Consider the following 23,772-nt stretch of genomic DNA (forward strand, 5'->3'; position numbering starts at 1 on the left):
TGTTAATTGCTTTAATTTTATCACCATCCTGATTTCTATACCACATCCTCTCTCTCACTAAGGAACACCAACACACAGTATTCATTTAGAACCCTACCTACATCCTCTGGCTCCACACTCAAATTCCCATTGTGGCCCTTAATGGGGCCCTACTCCTTCCCTAAGCTTAATGAATTTGTAAAACGACTTAGAATTTTCTTTAATTTTATTTTACCTGCCAATATCCTTTCATACCCACTTTTTACTCTCCTAATTTCCTTTTTAAGTTCCCTCTTGTATATTCTATAGTCCTCTAGGGCCCTCAATATCTACCATAAGCCTCCCTTTTTCACTATCCAATGCTGTATATCCCTTGATATTCAGGGTTCATTGGATTTGTTGGTCTTACCCTTTTTCTTCATTGGAGCATGTTGGATAACCTAGAATCTTGCACATCTTTCTTTTCAGATAGCAATCCAATTCCCCTTTGAATACCTCAATCGAACCTGCCTCCACCATCCTCTCAAGGAAGTTTGTTCCAGGCTCCAACCACCCACTGGGTGAAATTATTTTCCTCTCATCACTTGACTACTTTGGCCAATTATTTTGAATCTATTCCCTCCAGTTCTTGATGTTCCCTTGACTAGCAATAGTTTTCCATTATTCGCCCTGTCCATACACCTCAGGATTTTGAATACTTCTATCAGGTCTCCTCTCGTACTTTCTTTCTCCAAGGAAAACAGTGCCAATGTTTCCAATCTATCCTCATAGCTACAGTTCTTCTTCATCGTCCCTGGAATCATTCTTGTGAATCTCCTCTGTGCTCTCTCTCTCTAATGCCTTCACATCCTTCCTCTGGTATGGTGCTCAGAACTGGACACACTACTCCAGCTGAGGTCTAACCAGAGTCTTATACAAGTTCAATATGACCCCCTTACTCTTGTACTTAAATCTAGCCTTTATTAACTGCTCTCAGCATGCCCCACTATCTTCATGACTTGTATCATATACACCAAGGGCACTCTGCTCCTGCACCACCTCCAAAGCACTGTTCCTGGTGGAGCATTTCCTCATACTGCAGGTGATCTGTCCGTAGCTTCTCAGGTGAGCTTTCTTCCGTTTTTATTGACAATACTGGCATTCCATGTTGAGAAATTAATTACTTAAATGTTGCTGGTTTGCAGTTTTTTTTCCTTCCAATGACTCTCACTACTACTCCGCTGATGGCTTTAAAATGGTAGTTTTTGATCCTTAAGTTCTCTATATCTGCTGAAGCACTGGAAATGCATTCGCACCCCTTTACTCCAGGTCATTTTGAGGATGAAATTATGATGTTGATGGTGCTCATTAATCTATGTTAGTGATAAAAGTCCTTTTATAAGGCAGCTGAATTTTCAGCTTGTAATGTTTTCCAGGAGACCTTTACTGCCAGCCAAGCTGGAGTAGCGTTTGGGTTTATTGTCACGTGTATAGAGGTGCAGTGAAAAGTGTTGTTCTGCGTACAGTCTAGACAGATCATTCCATACATGAAAAACATAGGATATACGATAGATACACAATGTAAATACATAGACATCGGGTGTGGTACTACTCAGTAGAAAAGATGCGTGGAGAGATTAGTTAAGTCCATAACTGGATCGTTCAGGAGTCTGGTAACAGTGGGGAAGAAGCTGTTTCGGAATCTGTGAGTGACTGTTCAAAGACTTTTGTATCTCCTGCTCGATGAAAGAGGTTGGAAGGGAGAATAACCAGGTTGGGAGGGGTCTTTGATTATGCTGCCCCCTTTCCTAAGGCAGCGCGAGGTGTAGACCGAGTCAAGGGATGGGAGGCGGATTCGTGTGATGAACTGGGCTGTGCTATATGGAGTGAATTACTGGCAAATGAGTGGGGACGTTTCAGATTTTGAAAGTGGTGTTCACTACTTTCTCGTTTCTGACTCGAGCTAGTATGAACACTGCTTTCTCAGCTATCTTGGTGACAAGTCAGCTCTGACTGATATTGCAATCGGCATCCAATAAGTCAAATTGATTCGCTTCATCCACTTTAATTGATTCGGGCGATTGTTGGTAAACATCCTGAACCTCCGTACCTTCCCAAGAGAAGTTCGAGTTATGTTGGCAATTATTGAGGATCTTTCATTCTATGCCGTGATGAATTAGCTCAGCTAACCTGATGCGTGTAATTGGCTTCGACTGCAGATGGGTATCCTCGAGAGTCCTCATCTTTATTGCAGCTTTGGCTCCTGTCTGCACAATTGGGCCCTCCATCCACATCAATTACAATGTAGGTTGAAGCCAATTTGTGTCTTGAACATGAACAGAAAATCCTGGAAGTACTCTGGTCAGGCAACACCGTGAAGATGGAAACAGATTTAATGCTTTGGATCATCGACCTTTCATCAGAACGCTCTTTTTAAAAAAAATTCAATATGGGGTGTGGGCATCGCTGGCTGGGTCAGCATTTATAGTCCTTAAACTGAGTGGCATTTTTAATGGGGAGTTAAGCGTCAACCTCAACATTGCTGTGCGTTTGGAGTCACGTGTAGGCCAGAGCAGGTAAGGATGGCAGATTTCCTTCACTAAAGTACACAAGTGAACCAGTTGGGTTTTTACGACAATCGACAATGGTTTCATGGTCATCGTTAATACTTTATTTCCAGTTTTTCTTTATTGAATTCAAAGTTCACCATCTGCCATGGTGGGATTTGACCCATGTCCCCAGGACATTACCCGTCCAGTGACAATACCACTATACACCACTTCCCTTTGTTTCCCGATTCTCAAAAAGAAAAAAAATTGGATGTACCCGAGTACTTAACTAGGGCTCCTTTACTTTGACCATATTTGAAGATTACTTTTAAACACAAATGGCTATACAGTTGATGAAAAGGCTTAAATTGTTTCCTTCAACTGTAACTTACTGTGGGAATGCAACACCTTGTGGTCTCAGCCGTGCATTAGTAGTTTTTGGTGCAGTTGTCCAATGATCCAAGTCTGTCGTTGCCAGAAGAGAAGTTGTGTTGCTGTGACTAGTAATCAAATGATGTAACTGTCACATAAGAGTAGACACCATGTATCAATCAAACCTGTTTGTTTTCCCAGGCAACAATGAAGGATGTTAAAGAGGCACTGGGGAAGCAGTGGTCCCAGCTGTCTGACAAGAAACGACTCAAGTGGATTGGCAAAAGCTTGGAGCAGCGTGAGCTGTACGAGGCGAGTAAATACTGGCAAAACTGGTGTTGGTTGCATCATTAAAAACACAGGCTCGATGACGTAGAATATTGTGAAGAGGATAAGTCAAGTCCGTGTATCCTATCCTTTTAAAGATTTTCAGCAAAGGCTTGTTTTGGTGGGTAAAACGTCCCCTTTTTGATGTGGGCTTGGGTAAGAGTTCATTGATGATGGATGAGTGGTAAAGACGCCCAGATATGGTGTGACGTATGAGGACACTGCTTTGTGTCTGTTCTGCCATCCCAAATGTCGGCATCTTACTCACAAAGCTAGGTAAAGTATTTTTGGAAGGGTAAGCAGCAGATGAATAGCTGTGGGCTACTGTTGCACACTTTATGGTTAGAAGCCCATCAATGGGTTACACAGTTGGTTTCCCTTTTAGTGGCCCATGTACGAAGCGCTAAACTGAGTATCAAACCTATTTCCCTGATTTCTTTGTGAACATTCATAGAGAAATGATAGAAGCCCAATTTACATTGGATAGACCTCGTGCATTGAATGCTGGCTAAAATTTCCATTAGAAATGCATCACCCATTATTTGTGATGCTTTGCTAAGGTCACGGAAAAGAACAGAATCAACCTTGACTCTAGATTAGTAGAGAAGTAAGAATGCATTGAGTGGGGGAAAAATTGAGCAACGTAATTTTATTATAAAGTGAAAAGTTTCCTGGGAAAGCAGTGATTGTTCTCCTTAGATTGAGAAGGTTAAGGGATATTTAATAGAGATATGAAGGGTTTAGATAGATGGAGAGAGCTTCAGTGGGAGGAGGAGGGTCAGTAATCCGAGTCAATAGATTTAAAGTAATTGACAAACACTAAAGAGAGATGAAGGTACTTTTTTTTTCTTCTTTTGATGAGTTATGGCAAGGATGGCAGAGGCAGATTCAGTAGTAATTCAGGAAATTAGACCTCCACTTGACCAGGAAAATTCTGCAGCTCTTGTGGGGGGGCAGGAACCACGTTGATGTGATTAGCGAAGGGTACCCCAACTAGGAACAGCGGATCTTAGGGAGGGGTGTAAATTTCTACTTTGTTTTTGCGTGAAGAGACGAGTGAAACCCCAGCGAGAATAAGCAGTCTAGTCATCGTGTAGCAATTATTAAAGACTATTTATTAAAGAAATGACCAATGCGCACAAACAGGACTACTCTAATCTACGACAATCCGGGTATATGAATTGCTAAACGCGTCCACAGTTTTTAAGTAGAATGTAACCCTTGTTTCAAACTCTCTCCGATCCCTGAACTCCCTCCAGATTTTCCCATTTCCCCAAACAACATCCAAAGTAAATGAATCCATATGGTAAAACCAGATTATAGTCACCAAACAATACAGGGATGATCACGCTTGGGAAATGTATTGTTCTGGTCCAGTGAAGTTATTTAAACTGCCTTTACAAGGGTTTTCTGCACTGACAGTATTTTTCTTGGTTTTTGCATTTATTTGTAACAACATTGCAAGGAACAAAAAAGGGGAAAAATAAACAGGTATGAAGACATAGGAAAAATATATACAGATATGAGGCATATTAACATTGGGCTCCCAATAATCAGTTCCCACAACCATACTGTTTACCTATCTTCATGTTGCCCCATGGTATTAAAACATACTAGGGGAATGTTTGAAGCCACCAAGGCATACCCTGTTGATGTTTACCGTGGTCAAATGGGTTTTTCTTTCCCTTTGTATCCTTTGGTTCCTCTGCCCTACTTCCTACTTCCCCTGTTCTCTGGGTGGTGTCTTCCCACCCTACTTTTCCTATCTCCCCTCGCCCTCCCTGTCTGTTTCTGTCCCCCCCCTTCCCTTATTGGTTGCTGGTCATGAACAGGTCCTCAAACAGGTTGGTAAATTGCTTCCATGTGTTGCAGTAGCCTTCCTCTGATCCTCTAATGGCGAATTTTATCCAATTTGAGGAATTCTGTTTAAGTCAGACAGCCGGTTTGCGGCATTGGGTGGCGCTGCTGATCTCCAGCTGAGCAGGAGTCTCCAGTGGGTGGTCGAGAGGCGAAGGTGAGGGTATCTGCCTCTCACCCAGCAAAGAGCTCTGGCTGTTCTGATACCCTGAAGACTGCCACTAGTGGACATGGCTGCACTCTCATCCCCACAACCTTGGACATGGCCTTGAAAAAGGCGGTCCACTACCCGACACGTCTGGGACATGACCAGAACATGTGGGTGTGGTTGGCCGGGCCTCCTTGCACAATTCACATTTGTCTTCCACTTCTGGAAGAAGCCCCCTCATGCATGTTCTGGTCAAGTGCACCCTGTGCACTACTATTAGTTGCATTAGGCTCAGACCTGTGCATGAGGTGTAGTTTGCCCTTTGCAGTGCTTAGATCAAGAGTCCTCCCCCAACCTCTATACCCAGCTCCTCTTTCCACATTTCCTGTGTCTTGTTTCTACACTGACATGGCTCTAAGACTTCGAGGCTGTTAGATGTAAAACTTGGCCTTCAGGCTTCGTGGCTGGAAACTGCTTCTGCCTGCTGGATGCTAACTGGTTTCCTTTGATTATGCCTTCTGTGTATTCTGCTGCGTGCCCCTATCAACTTCCTTGACTCTAGACATGAACATATGTATGATCGTTGATCTTCCCCAATCGTCTATGTAAATGTTCCTACTCCAAAGTCATTCTCATCGGATTCTTATCGAAATTGCCTTCTAAACTCGTTGCTGGGAGAGACGCATCTTATTGGGCCTTTCAAATACCGGCTAGTGCTGTCTCTAGGCAGATTTCTACCTGTTGCTGGATATCTCGCATCATATATGTTATGTTAACTTTGTTTTACTGGTAGGTAAATTTATGACAGTGGAAAGAAGAGAGGAGTGGGCCAGTTTGACACTTGAGTTAATTGAAAACCCTCATTGCCTCGGCAAACACAATGAATAACCACTTAGGCATAGTACAGGAGGGTTGGGTTATGCCTTAATAGAAGAGAAGAAAATTCTGAACAGAAATTTATCTTTAAAATAGCTGGAAATCTGTTTTGTAAATAGTGTTAATGTTGGTGGGTTTATGGGTTCTGCTTTAGGTGCATTGTAATGGGGAAAGAGGACATTTGTGATTTTGAAATCATTTTCAACATGGGCCACCTTCTGTTTGCAGGAAGCAATGAGAGATTATGTTATACGCCATCCAGAGCAAAGCATCAATCTGGATGATCTGACCAAAAATACACTGACTAAAGCTGAGCGACAGCTCAAGGACAAGTTTGATGGTCGACCCACAAAGCCACCCCCGTAAGTGTCCACCCTAAATGTGTGAGAAGTTTATTAAGAAGTAACAGTTTAGATATGATGCATAATCTAAATAGGCAGAAAAGGCATATGTCCTGTAACTGGTGAGAGAGGTTTACTAGTACTGGGTCATATGAATGGACAGGGCTTGTGTGGCTAAAGATACCTGCCTCTCCATGATGGCATCCTGCTCCTGGATCGGGCAAATAAATTTAGTTGATCCCCGCAACTACTCTTATTATCTTGAGCGAACCAAAGTGTTAAGCAACTCTCCGGATTATATTCCATCCAAAGAAGACTGAAGACGTCCCTCCTATGCAGCTGTTTTTGTACCTTATTTCTAGAGACTGTTGAATAATCCACGTTGACCACTTGTTTGAACCCATTAATTTAAACAATTGAGGGTCAAGGGCTCCCAACCTTCTGTATCCATCACTCTGCTCCTGAAGACTGCTTATGGCTTATTATTTGTCATGATGTCCTGTTTAACCTTTATTTGGGCAGTTGGTTTAGGATATGGACTATGAGATCCAAACCTATGTGGATTTTAGGAATGTCTTGTTTTAAAGCCATTGCTAGAGTCGCTTCCTTGGCCAAGGTAGCAGGCCTTCACTGTCCTGTGGTTATTAGCCAAACAGGTTGCTCAAGGGAGAAAGAGTGAGCTTGTTTAAAAAAAATTAAAAAAAATTTTTTTTAAATCATTTACAACATAAATCAGAATGGACTTGATTCACTGAAAGGCCAAAATATATCAAATTCTGTTTCTTGGTCAACCAGATGTGTTGACTAGCTTAGAAAGTCATCAAGTTACAGGGAAATCTCCATTCACCTATAGATTTTCTGCGCATGCACACAGCTATAGGGCATATTGCAAATGCCAAAATACAGATAGTTTGAATGCAAGATGGCCAAGACCAAACTTGCGGACCATAATATGGCAGCATTTGACCGAATGTGGCATCGGGGAGCCCTAGCAAAGCTGGAGTCAATGGGACTCTGGGGAAACTGGTTTGAGTCGTACCTAACACAAAGGAAAGATGGTTGTGGTTTTTGGAGGTTAAATGTATCGGTTCCAAGACGTCACTGCAGGAGTTCCTCATGGTAGTGTCCTAAGGCCCAGCATTCTTCAACTGCTTCATCGGTGATCTTCCATTATGAGATCAGAAGTGGGGATGTTTGCTAATGATATGTTCACCATTTGCAACTCCTCAGATACTGAAGCAGTTCCATGATGAAATGCAGCAAGACCTAGAGAATATCCAGGCTTAGGTTGACGAGTAACATTGGCGCCATGCAAGTGCTAGGGAATAATCATCTCCAACAAGAGAGAACCTAACCATCACCCGTGACATTCAAGTGCATTAACATTCTGAATCCCCCACTATCAACATCCTTGAGGTTACCATTGACCTGTCTGCTGTCTACAAGGCACAGGCCAGGTGTGTGATGGAATTTCTCCACTTGCTTGGATGAGTAAACCTTCAACAACACTTCAGAAGCTTGACACCATTCAGGACAAAGCACCCCACTTGATTTACACCCTATCCACAAATATTCTTTCCCTCCACCACTGATGCACAGTAACTGCTGTGTGTACCATCTGCAAGATGCACTGCAGGAACTCACTAAGAGGTCTTAGCACCTTCCAAATCTACGACCACTAACATCTAGAAGGACAAGGGCAGCAGACACAAGATAACACCACCTGGAAGTTCCCTCCAAGCCAGTTATCATCCAGACTTGTAAATATGTTGCAGTTCCTTCACTGTCGTTGGGTCAAATTCCTGGAACTTTCTCCCCAACTGCACAGTGGGTGTACCTAAATCTCATATAATGCAGCAGGTCAAGAAGGCAGCTCGCCACCACCTTCTTGAGGGCAATTGGAGATGGGCAATAAATGCTGGTCTAGCAAGTGATGCCCACCATATGACCAAATTTAAAATTACATCACGGACTCTACTAACTTCTGCTGAATAGCCTCTTTCAGGTTTTGAGGTTTATTTCCCCTCCACCACTATTGGAAAATGTTCCCCTCTACCTACCATTTCAGTTCTTTCAAAGTCCGAAAAACACCTCCAATCAAATCCCTTCTGACCTTCTATATTCCAGGGAGAACATACCTGGCTTATTTAAACTCCAATGTCAGCTGGCGCTCAGTTGGTTGCATTCTCATCTCCATCATAAGGTTCAAGTCCCGCCGAGGACGTAAACACTGAGGGCCGGTGCTGCACTCCCTCAATATTGCACTATTCTTTCAGATGGGTTATTTGCCTTGTCTGCCCTCTTAAGGTCCTGTGGCATAATTTTAATGAATAGCAGGTGAGTTATCCCTAGTGATCTGGTCAATGTTTATCCCTCAATCAACATCATGCAAACAGGTTATCAGGTCATAATCACATTGCTATTACTGAGAGCTTGCTATGTGCAAATTGGCTACCATATTTTCTACATTACAACGGTAACTACACTTTGACATGTTTGGTGATGGTGAAAGATGTTATATAAAATGCACGCCTTCCTTTTCTCTTAATCCAACTCTAGAGCCCTGGTAACATTCTGGTGAATCTGCATTGCACACTTCCCAAAACCAATATAACCTTTCAACGATGTGGGGCCCGGAAACTGTATGTTGTCCTCCAGAAGTGGTCTATCTAGGGCTTCATATTGCTGTAGTAAAGCTTCAACACCATTATATTTTAACCCTCTTTATTTTTTTTTTTTAATTTAAGAGTACCCAATGATTTTCTTTTCCCAATTTAAGGGGCAATTTAGCGTGGCCAATTCACCTACCCTGCACATCTTTTGGATTGTGGGGGTGAGAAGCACGCAAACACTGGGAGAGTGTGCAAACTCCATGCAGACAAACTCCACGCAGACAGTGACCCGGGGCCGGGATCGATCCCAGGTCCTCAGCGCCGTGAGGCAACAGTGCTAATCACTTAGTCACTGTTCCACCCAACTCTAATTATAACAGCAAACATCCCACAAGCCTTTTCAGTTTTTGTTTTGCACCCAAGTACATTTTCCAGATTCATGCACGTGGGAGCACGCCCCCCACCCCTCAAACCGCATTGGCTCATTGGATCTCTACACTTCCTAACGTTTGCATCAGTTACACTTTTGGGGATTGTCCTTTTATGAGCATGTCCATGTTGGAACCTGCTTGTCTGCATTGAAATCAATCTGCCACAGTTCTACTCGCTCACTTGATCTACCAATGTCGCTGTAATTTGATGCTCCTGTCTACATTATTTACTGTGTAACCAATATTTGTGGGCCTAGGCAAACTTGGATACATGGCTTGCTTGTGTTTTTGACTTGTTAATAAATATACTGAGTACGCCCTAACGCCTTTTGTGGGGCACTTCCTTCCAATCCAATTAAATATCTGTTACTGTGCCTTGTGTGTTTTCTACTGCCTAAACAACTCCTAACCAGGATGATGATTTGCCTTCAATTTCACGAACTTCCAGTTTTATGAGGGATCTTGTCAAATGCCTTCTGGCAGTTCATATAAATATCCATAGAACGTAGTTTCCGCTATGCCTTCCCTTTATCTCAAATAAAGGACCTCATTGTGATTAATGGAGCCCTTGCTGTGTCGGCTACTTTTCCCGCACTTCTGCTATTGCCACTTGCCCGCCCTTCCTAGAACCACGATAGACTCTCCCTTACCTTCACTTTCCAGCCCATCAATGTTTGCAGGCAATGGATTATTTTCTCCCACCACCAGCATGATGCTATCATTAAACACACCTACCCAATTCCCCTATATCCACCCTTTCGCGACCATCACCCTCTTTCTCACTCTTCCTCCTCCCCCCCCCCCCCCCCCCCCCCCCCCCCCCCCCCCCCCCCCCCTCCAGTTGATATCCGGATATATTCCTTAGTCAAACCCAACACCCTGTCACCTTCCCACGGCACATTTTCATACAAATGCAGGAGATATAACATCTGTTATTTTACTACCTCCTCCTCACTGCCCAAGGCCCCAAATGCTCTTCCAGTTGCAGGATTCCAGTCACCTGTATTTGGAATTCTCCATCTTGGCTGCCGCTCTGGCCCCGGCCTTCTGCAATGTTCCAGTGAAGCTCAGTATCAGGGACAGCACCTCATCTTTCAGTTAGGCACTTTCCGGCCTTCCACGTCTTACAATTTCAGACCATAATCTCTGCCCCATTTTGTTAACTTCCCTTGATTTGGTTTTTCTTCTCTTATTTTTTGCCTCAGGTTATCCTGCCCCATCACCATTCCCAGGAAGATTTAATTGTTACTTCATTCAATTTCACCCTATCACAGACCTTCCTTTCGTCCTTGTCCACTTCTCTTCTCCCCCCACCCCCCGCCCCCACAATTCAAAACTGACTTCATTGCTAATTTTTCCAGTGTTGAGTACTTCCAGCATTTTCTATTTTTTTTTAATACCAGATTCCCCACCCACCCCCAATTTCAGTATTCTGTTTTTCCGCAATGTTTTCCTGACCATTGCTTCGGTTATTTCCTAAAAAAAAAGTCCATTCCGATCCACTTTTAACAAAGGTTCGTTGACTAATCAGCTCATGAGCCGAAGGAGAAGACTCCTGTGCTTATTGACTGGTTCATCGTGGTGGTCTCTTACTGAAAGTGCCCTCTGGTAATTGTGGCACTTGACTGGTTCATGTGGTTCCAAGCTCTCCCACTCGGGCATGACATCTTGGATCCACCTGAGGTTGAACCTCCGGGTCTAATGTCGGCTGCCGTTCACAGAGGAGATGGTCCTGAGCATCTGTGTAACGCAATACTCACCACTTTCTCTATTCTGTTTAGAAATGGCTATTCTCTGTATTGCGCTGAGCTAATGTCCAACATGAAAGACATTCCCAGCACAGAACGTATGGTACTGTGCAGCAAGCAGTGGAAGATGTTATCTCAGAAAGAAAAGGATGCTTATCAGAAACGATGTGAACAGGTAAGAATTCTGGCAACTCGAGAAATTGCAATCCGATGGGAAAGCAAGCTCTTTTACCAAAATGTTCAAAACTTTTCATCTTTGAGTCAACAGTGATCAATAATGAGCGACTTTTCTTTTAAAGATTTCTTTTGCTCATTGTTTATCACAAATGGCCATTCCAGTGAAACTGGCTTCCATAGAGAGGGAAATAGAATGAGTCTCCATGACCTCCCCGCGGTTTAAAGATATTGGAAGTGATAATTGAGCATGTGAGCTTTTGGTGGGACTGGCTAGTATCAAAGTGGATTGTTCAATGCTGCCATAATTTTAATTTGTAATAGATCAGGTACAGTGGCGACCATGGCATGATGAGATGGTGACACTTTGACTTGTTTTGTTCCCACAGAAAAAGAAGGAATATGAAATTAACCTTCATCGTTTCTTGCTGGTACGTGTCATTCTGTGATTCCTGGTCATGTGACAGCCATTGGAAGGTGCCAAGAACAGATTGTAGCTGTTAATCCGTTCTCCTTCGGTGCAGGGGTGCGGGTGGCAGATGGTGGGCTTGCATCCGTTCTGCACTGTGCGCTATGGTTTTCCTGTTTTTTTAATAACTAAGCATTTAATCTTATGCTGCAGAGCCTCCCTGAACATGAGCAACAAAGAGTTCTCTCTGAAGAGAAGATGATTGGAATCAACAGGAGAGCTGCAAGCAACTTGAAGCAGGCTGGAGTTAAAGGCATCTCATCACCAACTTTAGATGCCAAGGTGCGTGCTCATTAGCTTCCCTTTTTTAGCAACTTAGTTTGCATCTGAGTTGACATGCGTGAATTTTTCCAGAGAAATGCATACAGTCTTTCTTACAACAATGGATTATAAGAGCAATGCGCATGCACTCCTTTGCATATGGAGTGCTTTTCATAAATTCACAGATTGTAAAGGAAAGAGCGAGGTAAAATCACTTTCCTATTATTTTCTATTGATGCCAGGGGAAAATCCAAATGGCGTTTTTGAGTGCCATGTAGTCCTGAGAGCACTGAGTCAATCATTATTCCCATCCTCTTCAGCACACCACTGAGGGGTTCTAGCCCTAACAACCCTCTTGCTCCTAAAATATTGAGTGTCAACAAACTATCTGGTGTGAGGGGGTGGACGTGACGATCAAGCCCAAATTGATCCTTCACAAGATTCATGCACATGGGATGCTCAATTCATTTGTGGTACTACCACAGCTGATTTTAATTTGGGTAGGATTGAATCTGGAATGGCCTTGGATCTCGATTACACGTTTCCCACACCGTCTGTGACACAAATATTTACGGAGCCAGTGGGCTGTTCTGGTACCTTCGAACCATACGGACGTTTAAATAGATATCCATGTTTGGTATTAATTTGAGGCTGAAATTGCACTGAATCTATGGTGTTAGCATTGATGTGGAGGCATTGCCTGGGTTTTGTGCAGTTTTTTTTTGTACTTGGTTTAAATACCACATGGCTCATTTTGTTTACGGGTCTGCTTTCCTTGTAGGTATTGCTGGTCTGTTAGATTTGGTTGCTTCTGTTGACCCATTTTCCATTGCAGTCCACGGGTGAAAGTTTCACAAACTGGCTTCTGTGTCATTGGGTCGTGTATGTAGTATCGAATTGTTGCCCAATTCCACTGGGTCTTGCCAGGGTAGGGGTTGGCAGGTGAAGAGGGAGGAGAAGAATCTGTTGCTTTAGAGCTGTTTTCCTGCAGAGTTTAATGCTCCTCTTGTGGATTTTAGTTGTTTTTCTTGGTCGGTATGTTGCTTACTGTGGAGCGCTTGTCCTGTTCAAGGTATTTTGCTGTGAGAAATCTCACACTAAAATTTTACTTTTTTTTGTCATTGAAACGTTTGCGATGTTTTCAATGGTTTTACTCTTGTTTGGGAGTTGTGTGTAAATGGCACCCATTGATGGTGGAAAGTCTCTGACAACTCTTTCTAGGCGATGCTACACTGTTGATAGCACAGTGGCTTAACAAGAAGACTGTTCTCCAAGAGCAATAGTTTGAAGCTGGAGGACAAGCTTCTTTAGCTCCTGCGTAAACAGCACTTCTGGAAAGTGTTTATGTGTCAAGAATGTGCATCTTGGAAAGTTTAACATAGGTAAAGGAATTGTTATAGCTGGATAGGTCGCAATTTTATCTTCATCGTGATCCCCTGCATAAGCACTGGGGTCTCTTAATGTGTTTCTCACTATCGTTCACCCACACTTCCTAAAGAATGTTAGGATGAGAACGTTTTGCTCCGATTGATATCTGTACCTGATACTTGGTTTCATTTGCTGATTGAAAATCTGTTTTATGCACTTTTTAAAAAATGTCTTGATTTTGTTGGCGTTGGAAGTGTATTTTGAACAGCATGTATATTATTAGCTTCTTTTTCAGGTCTTCTACATTTGGAATGATGTTGGTACCTCCAGATCCTCAGATCTGAGCATTGTCATGAGGGAGCTGATCACTCCTACTGATATTTTTTCATTGATTTAACCTTCACAAGCTCCTCTTGTAGCGTTGTTGATCCCTTACTTTGATGTTTCTGCTGGTTTATCATAGCCTGCTTGTTGTCACTGCTCTAATCTTTGCCCTGCTCCTGCACATTTCTCATGTTCTGATATTTGAATATCTGCTTTTAGCCTCTCTTTTTCTTTTAGTCTGCCCATTTTAACTGTGCACATTCATATTTGGTTGTCAACGTAATTGCTTTTTGAAGCCTTTAAGCATTGGTCTTTCAAACTCGTAAACCATGATATGTGCATATATCGTTAATATGCAGTCAACAGGAAGAAAGGCCTTTCCAATCAGTGCAGGTTCAGGGAAAGGCATGAATTGGCCCATTTCAGTTACAAACCAGTGATGCCTGAGGGCATGCAGTTATGTGCACCAGCATTGAACCTAGGACAAAAGAAAATACTTGCCTGCAGTCCAAGCAGTTTTCAATACAGAGGCTTCCTTTCAGTATTGGTATGTTTCTTCTCCTCACTGGAGATGCAGATTTGGTACTTCTCAGCTTTAGCTTTCTAGTGGAGAGCCACACGATACTTGGGAGCAGTGTTGCCATTACTATTGAAATTAGGAGCCTTGTGGGACTGTGTGAAGTTTCAAGTGGCCACTTAATGTTGCTGGAGAAATATTTTCTTTAGTTTTGAAATGGATGTCTTCATCAAATGTATAGGGAATCTCAGGTCGTCTCTGGGACCTTTGGTATTATCTATTGACCGATGCAAAGTTCTTCTGGGAGCTTTATGCATTTGATCTGGTGCCTTTGAACAGAGTATTTATGCTCCTTGTTCAGGGAATTGCAAGAATCCCAATTTTACAAGGTCTTCAAAGATATTTGACAAGAAAGTCTATCCATGGATTGCATTCAGAATCTCGGCGTTCTCCTGGAACCTGTAGCTTGCAGTATGGTGATCTTGGTCATGTAATCCTCGGGCGCTTTGAAAATAACTGCAAATGGGCTTGTTACAAGCTCTTTTCTAGATGTGCTGAATGCTTTTGAGGTGTGTGTTTACGAAGAATTACTAGCTGTGTGGTGTAACCTACATATATTGCTTCAGTCCGAGTGTGTGCTGCAAACTGCTCACAAATCTCAAGTTCCAATATATATATATATATATATATATATATATTGTCTGATTTTTATCAACATTCTCTTAACTGTCAAATGAAAGGGGGTTACTAGTGGGAGGAATGAGAAGTGGTGTTCAAGTAGTATGTTTCCACACTCTTGGTGTGGCAATTTGGTATATAAGCTACATAAACCAAATGTCAGTGGATGAATGGTTTGGACTTGCACCCATTGCTGTTTCTTTAAAAAGGCCTATGGGTGAGACAACATCCAAGTTAATTTTTCTGGTGGATTTTGATGTCCTACTGAAAGCTGCTAACGTTAATTTGTCTGCTATTTTTTTTCTGTTAAGTGAGTTTTTTTTTGTTTGGCCTCCCTCCCTTTAAAAACTCCAGCTTTGTGATCCATCACAGTTCAGAATACCTTTCTCATTAGCTAATCTCCAAGCTGAAGGGCTTGCCCTCGTTGCCAAGTAGTTGGAAAAATAAATGTAAACATACTGTGATGGTTGGGAGGTTGCAAGTGATTGGAATGGGCTCAGTACTTCTTCTCCAGCCGCCATAGCAACCTCTTAACACTTTTTTCTATTGTGGTTCAATGTTCAGTTCAATAAATATCTGAAAACCCTGAATAAACAAGTACCCAACTGATACGGTAGATGTGTGATTTATTTCTGTTGTGGTCTCTACTTTTATTGAATGACGTTGCTCCAACAGATTGTTATGATGCCTTGCCATCTGTTGAAGGGTTAGCTGGATATTATTGGCTTTCAAGTGGGAAGTTTATATGCAACAATTATTCCATAGCTAGAGTTGAGTGTTTACTGGTCACAGTGCCTATATGTGACAATTTGGTATGGTGCCCATAGTTATGATGATGGGTTTACCTATTGGCAGCTTGGTTCAGCTTTGCAGGGTTTAGTTGGGACTACCTCAGCCCAATGCCCCTCGTTATTTTTCCAGGGCATTCCTCTGGGTGTCCGAAGATTAGTCACAGCAGAGATTGTCATGACATGGAATCTTCTGAGTGGTAAATTCCAGATTTCTAATCTGTCACCTGCAAACCACTCTTGGAACATTTGCTGCCATGAGCCAAGCTCATTGGAAGATGCATATCCAGGTGACTCCAGTTAATTAGTTGGCTGTTCATATAATTCAGTGAAGAGAGCCTCGTGTGTATTATATTGGACCTAACAGTTAATGCATGCGATTTGCTTCCATGGTAGGTAAGCGTCCTTGAGCCAATTTCAAAATATTACTGTTCTGGTCCGGAAGGGCCATTGATGATATTGGCCGATGTGGGAGTTTGCCACTTGTACGCAGTGACTGCTTGAAAAGGCAACTAGGCCCCTTGGAGGAGAGAACAAAAATGACTTTGCATAACACTTTGCCCCCTTCTGCAGTTGCCGAATGGGTTGAATTGGCAAGGGGACGAAGGACTAGAAGAAATCTTGAAGCTGCACCCACAAATCCTTTTTAGCATTCTCTGGGAGGGTCCTAATATATTTTTAGTGTGCATCAGAAATAGAGAAAAACACGGGAATCTTTGCAGAGGAAAGGGGTTTCAAGTGCAAGGATTATGAGGGCCTGGCAGCTTGAAGGTAGGGTGGTAAAGGAAGTGGAAGACCAGCTGCCAGAATAAGCAAATGGTTAAAGGGTCTCTTCTCACATTTGTTATCAGACTACTTCTGACAAACCAAAGCGTCCGATCTCTGCCATGTTCATTTTCTCGGAAGAGAAGCGCAAGAAGATGCAGGAGGAGGAGCCGGAGCTGTCGGAGAGTGAACTGACGAGAAAATTGGCCAGGATGTGGACTGAGCTGTCTGAGAAGAAAAAGGTAAAAATTATTTGAGTGGCTGATAGATACCATACGAGGGTCTAGGCAGGGGGTGGCTACAGAATAGATATTTACAGTCCAATACCGTTTGGTCATTGATAGGCTGGAACACCAAGTCATTGAAACCTTGGATGGTGAATGTTAGTGTTACCATAGTAATGGATGAAGAAAACTTATTTGAGTTGACACTCTTTGTTTGTGTTAGTTGATTGTTATTTCAAGATCGTGAATTGCATGATCCTGGTTTTAAACAGCAATGGGTGCAGGTTGGCCTTTTGGAAGGTGGAATCCACTGATATTTTGAATGGATGGGAACAGCATAGTTCCAAATTAAGCAGTCTAGGTGATTGAACCAAAAGTTCTGCCTGTATGTCATGGAGTTGGTTAATTCGTAGTCTTTCCATCCATTTCCAAAAAAAGCTGAACATTGAAAGCTGTAGCTCCAAACTAGGAGCTGCAGCTCCAAACTAACTTTGCAGCACCAGTAATATGCACAGACATGTCTTGAGTCTGCAGTGGCTGGGACTAGCAACAAGTAGTCAGTCAGTGATGAACTGAAAATCTTCCTCGCTTTTCATCTCCACACCTCTCCCTTCTCCCCGCCCCTCCTTTTTCAACAAAATCTGAATTTTGGCTCTGCAGTATCTCTCATTTTCTGTGTTCCGTTCTGGCCAGTTTCAGAAGGAAGACCACTGTGGTTCGTCCTAGTGGATGTTGGTTTCTCTTGGAATTCCTTTTATGTTTCAGTGTCTTGTCTTGAAGTACAACAAAAAGTTCTTGCTCCCAGAGTTTTCTGCGATTAGAGCTGTAACACTAAGCTGGTGGCCTAAAATATGTCAGTGGCGCATTCTCAACAAATCATTTAATCCATGCAGATGGTTTCTTTCCAGGTGAAAGTATCTCTGAGCACTTTTTGTGTGTCTCCTCACACAGTGGCACCCACACTGGCCCATATTGCTACATGTGTAGAGCCTTCATGTACGGGCATGAAAATTGTCGTCTCCTCCCTCAATAAAAAATCTTACACCAGGTTAAAGCCCAGCAGGTTTATTTAGAATCACTAGCTTTCGGAGAGCAGCAGCTGCGCTCTGAAAGCTAGTGGTTCCAAACAAACCTGTTGGATTTTAACCTAGTGTTGTAAGGCTTCTTACTGTGCCCACTCCAGTCTCAACGCCGGCATCTCCACATCATCTCTCAATAAAAATCTAGTCTCCTGATTACCTTTTATTCAATCCTGTTATTCCAAATTGCACACATCTTTTGGTCTGTGTCTTGTTGCTGGTTATGATGTTACGAGTTCTGTATTGGAAAGGATGGGTGGACATCCAAGTGATTGTTTAATAGTTTTTGCTGGTGGGTGATCTTTAATTTTTATATTTCTACTGTGGCCAACCTGGCTGACATCAGCCAGTATCAGAACCAGCATTGCAGGGATGCTCCACCCTGCTGCTTTTGGTGCTAGGTTCCTGCAGTCGGTGTGTGTAATTGTGTGCTGAGACTCTAGTCTCGTTTCCATACTATGTGGGGCATCATACGTTCAGTGTCACTGCAACAAGGAGCAGGAAATTTGAGTTTTGGTTTCTGATATCTTTCCCGTAATCCCTTCTATAAACTACTCACATATGTACGCTAGGGCCCGGTTTCGCTGTGAAGGCTCCCGTACAGCTTTATGACCCATTTGACACAATCTAGCGTCTAACACTCAATACCTATGGTTTTGGGAGCGGTATGAGAGGGTCATTTTGTTAATGGAGTTGTACGTCAGCATGATTTGCTGCCCTTCACCTGATGATGGAGGAAATGAAAGACTTGCTCTTTGGTCTGAAGGTGATAAGCAGAAGAACCCCTGTTGAGTGCAACATTCAGATGCCTTCATTTATTTGTAATTCTTTCTGTCGGTATTGAAGTTGCCGCCACAGCCACTGCAAATCATTGACTGGAGTACATCATCCAACTTTGCCTGAAATAGAAAAATATTCCCACTTAGCTATAGGTATTGAATCCTACTTTTTAAGTACTTGGCTGGTTTAGCTCAGTGGGCTCAGTGATGCAGAACAAGACCAGCAGCACGGATTCAATTCCCGTACCAGCTTACCTGAACAGGCACTGGAATGTGGCGACTAGGGGCTTTTCACAGAAACTTGTGACAATAAAAAATTATTATTAGGAGGAAAATCGAATGCAAACTAGATGACATACAGGTTTCATCTCTTGTGGAAGTAGGCTAGGTTTTTGTATCTTATTGGGACCAGTTGGGCAAGGTGCCATTCAATGTTTATGCCCTTTTATATTGTCTCATGTTCAACCCGCCGCCTCTTGTCCACCTGCATCTCCGTTTTCCACACTCCCACCGCGCACAATCCCTCTTTCTCCTACCCCTCCGCGACCCCTCATTCTCCTCCTCGTCCCCCCCGCGACCCCTCTTCCTCCAGCCCCCCCGCGACCCCTCTTCCTCCAGCCCCCCCGCGACCCCTCTTCCTCCAGCCCCCCCGCGACCCCTCTTCCTCCAGCCCCCCCGCGACCCCTCTTCCTCCAGCCCCCCGCGATCCCTCTTCCTCCCCCCCCCCCCCCGCGATCCCTCTTCCTCCCACCCCCCGCGATCCCTCTTCCTCCCACCCCCCGCGATCCCTCTTCCTCCCACCCCCCGCGATCCCTCTTCCTCCCACCCCCCGCGATCCCTCTTCCTCCCACCCCCCGCGATCCCTCTTCCTCCCACCCCCCGCGATCCCTCTTCCTCCCACCCCCCGCGATCCCTCTTCCTCCCACCCCCCGCGACCCCTCTTCCTCCCACCCCCCGCGACCCCTCTTCCTCCCACCCCCCGCGACCCCTCTTTCTCCAACACCCCCCCCCCCCCCCCCCGCGCGATCCCTCTTTCTCCAACCCCCCCCAATGATCACTCCTTCTCCCTACCTCTCGCGCCATCCCTCTGTCTCTCCCCTACAGACAGCGCTGTAGGGGATGAAGTTCCAGGATTTTGACCCAATGATAGTGAAGGGACAGTGGTACAATTTCAAGTCAGGATGGTTTGAGTCTTTTAGGGGGATCTTTGCAGACGGTATTCCCATGCACCTGTGCTGCCCTTGTTCTTCGAGAGGTAGCGGGTTTGGAAGGTGTTGCCAAAGCTTGTATAACGTTCTGAAGGGTGAGCAAGAATTTGACCTGTTGGTTAGAGGATGTGTTTGAGTGGTTTCTGATCTACCAGCAAATATTTGAGATTTATTTGCATTTGTGATTTGGCCACACAGTAGACCAACGTGCAAAATACTTTTTTGGCCCCATCTGCAGCGTAGCTGTCTTGACAAAAGTTACTTTGGTCTGACTGCTCTAGATGACGGCTGGGTGGATGCTTTCATGTTTGGGGCCGCAATTCGTCCTAGATTTTCCCCTCTTGTTTTATCTGATAGAAAATATTTGATCATTTCAGTTGTGATGTGGTAGGAGTTCGCAATGCTGCCTGCATTGGCGACACTAAAATCTATTACCATATGCAGCTGTTTTGATCTGGTGGATCAAGCTGTCATGATTTCCATATGATTCAACCTGGTCTCTGTCATACTGCTTTGTAGTACTCTAGAAAGGATATTAACTGAACCGTTGAATATTGACCTTCCTCATCCATTGAAGGACATGTTCAAAGTTCCCAGCTTCTGTTGTTTGGATCTAAAGCTTAGTTCGTGCATTCTGGAACGAATTGGTGCAGTATTGGAATTGAGCTTTTATGAACATTTTGTTCTTTTGAGTAGCAGGGAATCACACATGATTCCCATGGCGATTGTAGGGATGCAGAATTTTAAAAGGAGAATAGCCCCTGGTTGTCTCCATTAGAAAGACTATCCAACTAATCACTTTCTTTATTTGTGGAGGTTAAACATTATTTGAAGAAGTAGGAGGACCAACATTGCAGTCAATAATTTTAACCTTCCAGCAGATAATAGCTGTGATCTAACAGTAGGTTGCGTTGCATTCGGTGGCCTGGTTATGTTGTTTAGTGGAAGGAATTATGTTTTGAAGGATCTAAAATGATGTTTTTGCTGCAACAGGAGAAGTATCGGCGCATGGAGGCAGCGGCAAAGGCCGAGTCGGAACAGAAAAAGCAGGGCTATGGAAAAGATGGAAAAGGCTCTGCTATCCGGGGGAAACTGCCTGAGCCACCCAAGACTGCAGAGGAGATCTGGCAGCAGAATGTGATTGGAGATTATCTGGCCAAGTACAGGGTATGCACTGGGGTAGTCGAAAGAGAGGAAGTGACCATTTGGAATGGAAGAAATGGGAATAGGTTGAGATTAGGCTACCTGACAAGCTCAGAATGCATAGGATTGCACAAACTGATGGGAGGTTGTCTGCAGCATGAGATTCCGCACTTTTTGTTCTCCAGCATGTAAGAATTTCTTGCTGTTGGGAATACCAACTTGAAATATTATACTGTGTGGCTACATTAGTTTTGTTGTATCTGCTCCATATGCCTTCTGTATCCCAGAGGCGACCTATCCACGACGGTGTGCTCTATCGCATGCTTCCTCCTTTTACTGCTGCTCCTCCCCGGATTAAGCACCACATTTTATGCAAAACTAGCGTTGGGAAATCTGAGCTCGAGTGCTTTTGTGTCATTCGCCTTTGTTTAACTTTACACTATTCAGAAATGAGTAATGAATGCCATCGCAGTTCTGTGTTATGTGGTCTGTGCCCTTGGATTACCCTTGCCTTGGTTTACGCTTCAGTATTCTTTCTTAGCATTATGCCGCTTTTATCTGGGACAGATTGGTGCTCTTTTAGGTGTGGCAGTCAGTAGGCAAAGTTATTAAGCTTTTGATGCTACGTTGTTCAACCTTTTTATGTGTGTAAATTCTCTGCCTTGAAAAGTGGGGGAGAATTCTTTTGTGGCAGTCTTTTTAAGATTTTGGATTTTTGCCAATCTTGGGCGGTTTTCCTCATTCCTGCTCCACTTGCTATCTTTCCCTTGCTTCCATCATCTGCAATCGTTCCAGTTATTGCATTAATATGCAAGAAAATCTTTGTCCATTATTCTGGACCAGATGAGAATGCATTAGAACGTTATACAAACTTCGGAAACACCTTCCAAACCCGCGACTCTACCAATGTGAATTCATAATATCCAGTTATCTATTTTGCATAATAATTTTTTGTAAAAGGTTTCAACATGTCAACATCATGATTGACTAATTTGCCAGATGGGTATTTTTAAGATCACAATGGCCTTCCTTGAATCTCTATGTAAAGTGACTTCTAATCCTCTATCAGCAGCCTAGATTTGGAATGACCCTGAAGACTTGCACCACTCGAACCCAAAAAACCCTTCCCCAGCTTACAGTTAAAAGGCTGCTCACGGTTAGCCACTGTGACCGTGGGCCAGTTTAACTAAAAGCTGAAAAGTCTGCCTTTTATGTTCATGCTTTCTGCCATGAATTGATCCTGGTGCAGCCACAGACAGCTTGGAACCAGTTTGTCATTGATATAAAAACACCCATCAGGCTGATCAGCATGCAGTTTGTCACCAATGGCCTTCAAAGAATGCTCTCTTTAATTTATCTAGGTGCTTGATTCTCTGCCTCACTTCCAGCAAGCTGAGCTGCTAATGCGATGTTTTTCAGTGATTTGAAACCAACATTTGGGATACTGGAGCATAACTCTTAACACGAACATCGTGCATATTCCTGGCATTTGTAATATCTGCATTTCTTCCCTGTTGATGTCATCCCAGAGTTCTGTCTTGGGAGTTAATGCATCCATTTCTGCTTCCAGCTTTGGCCTGATGATTTTGACAAAGCTGTAAAGTATCTTGTGCTTCAGGTAGCCTCATGTTGTGCTGCTCTTGGGACCTTTAATTGAAATTCCTCCCTGAGGTGATCAGAACATTTCCTCCCTTGAGATTCAATTTCAGTAGGATCCTTTCTTTTGAAATACGACTCTCTTTCGTTTGATCATTTAAACAATGTTTGCTCCAGATGATTGATCTCCATGTCAGCAAAACTTGAAGGAGACCTAATTCTGAATGTGTTGCTTTGGTATAGCCAAGACCCATCTATGCAGATCTGGAACAGCTTTGTTGCTTTGTTTAAGTCCCCACGGAGTTTTTGCAAGAAGCCATCACCATTGCTTTGATATAAATCATAGTTTGGTTCTTCCTTCAAAGAAGAATATTTGTCCTAAAACAAAAATTGTAGCAAATAAAAGCTCTGCATACTTGTGTACTGCTGAGGTAATGCTTATCTGCATAAGGGCAGTAAATGTAGCTAACATGGTTCACTATCTGTTTGTGGTCTTTCTGGTTTTAGATTCTTGGTCCTATGCCAAGTTTCCAACTTCTATCCAGATTAACTTGGATATTCAAAGATTGCGAATCACCATTCGTCTGCAGAAGATCTTTTCATATAAAATTCCATGTGAAGTCATTTATGTTTGACCAGCTGCAATTCTCGTCCGCTTTCCTTAATCCGCACATTGGCTGACATTGTTGGCAGCGTCCATGTTTTCTTTCATTTCTCAAATCAATTTTTGATTCTGACAAACTGCTCTATCTGACAAATATGCTTTTAGATTTGTAACTGCTTGTTTGTAACATACTGTTGTTTACAAATGAGGACACGTGTTCCATAACCATTTTTCAATACGAATGCAGGGTGAATCAGCGAATCATTTGGTTTTCTTTATTAGTGTATCAGATGCTTAAGTCTGATTTCTTTTTGCTCTACAGCTTTTCTTACAACTGGAACTGATCAGTCTGCAGACTAGGAAATTGGATGTCATTGATGTGACTTGCTTGATCGCACATCTTCTGTGTACAATCAACTCCACATTTGTGCAGCCTACAGTGCTGCCTTCTCCAGACTTTGCATAATGCATGCAATCCCTCCCAGCCTCAGCTAATGAATGCTCTTTGAGGGTGAATGTCCCACCCTCGTTTCTTGACAGACACACCAGTTATGCCCAATAAATTCTTTTGGGATT

The 23,772-nt window shown here is 43.3% G+C and overlaps 1 protein-coding gene across 1 annotated transcript in view; it reads left to right on the top strand.

The window, feature by feature from the left end:
• ubtf (upstream binding transcription factor) overlaps nucleotides 1-23,772 on the top strand; it is a 67,650-nt gene that overhangs the window by 30,665 nt on the left and 13,213 nt on the right. Inside the window, exons 8-14 of the mRNA XM_072487106.1 lie at nucleotides 3,081-3,191; nucleotides 6,316-6,449; nucleotides 11,253-11,394; nucleotides 11,783-11,824; nucleotides 12,016-12,144; nucleotides 16,650-16,805; nucleotides 20,847-21,020. Coding sequence (XP_072343207.1) covers nucleotides 3,081-3,191; nucleotides 6,316-6,449; nucleotides 11,253-11,394; nucleotides 11,783-11,824; nucleotides 12,016-12,144; nucleotides 16,650-16,805; nucleotides 20,847-21,020 — 888 coding nt within the window. The remainder of the gene's footprint in view (nucleotides 1-3,080; nucleotides 3,192-6,315; nucleotides 6,450-11,252; nucleotides 11,395-11,782; nucleotides 11,825-12,015; nucleotides 12,145-16,649; nucleotides 16,806-20,846; nucleotides 21,021-23,772) is intronic.

Source organism: Scyliorhinus torazame, chromosome 21 (genome assembly GCF_047496885.1).
Source record: "Scyliorhinus torazame isolate Kashiwa2021f chromosome 21, sScyTor2.1, whole genome shotgun sequence".
Classification (NCBI taxonomy): Eukaryota; Metazoa; Chordata; class Chondrichthyes; order Carcharhiniformes; family Scyliorhinidae; genus Scyliorhinus; species Scyliorhinus torazame.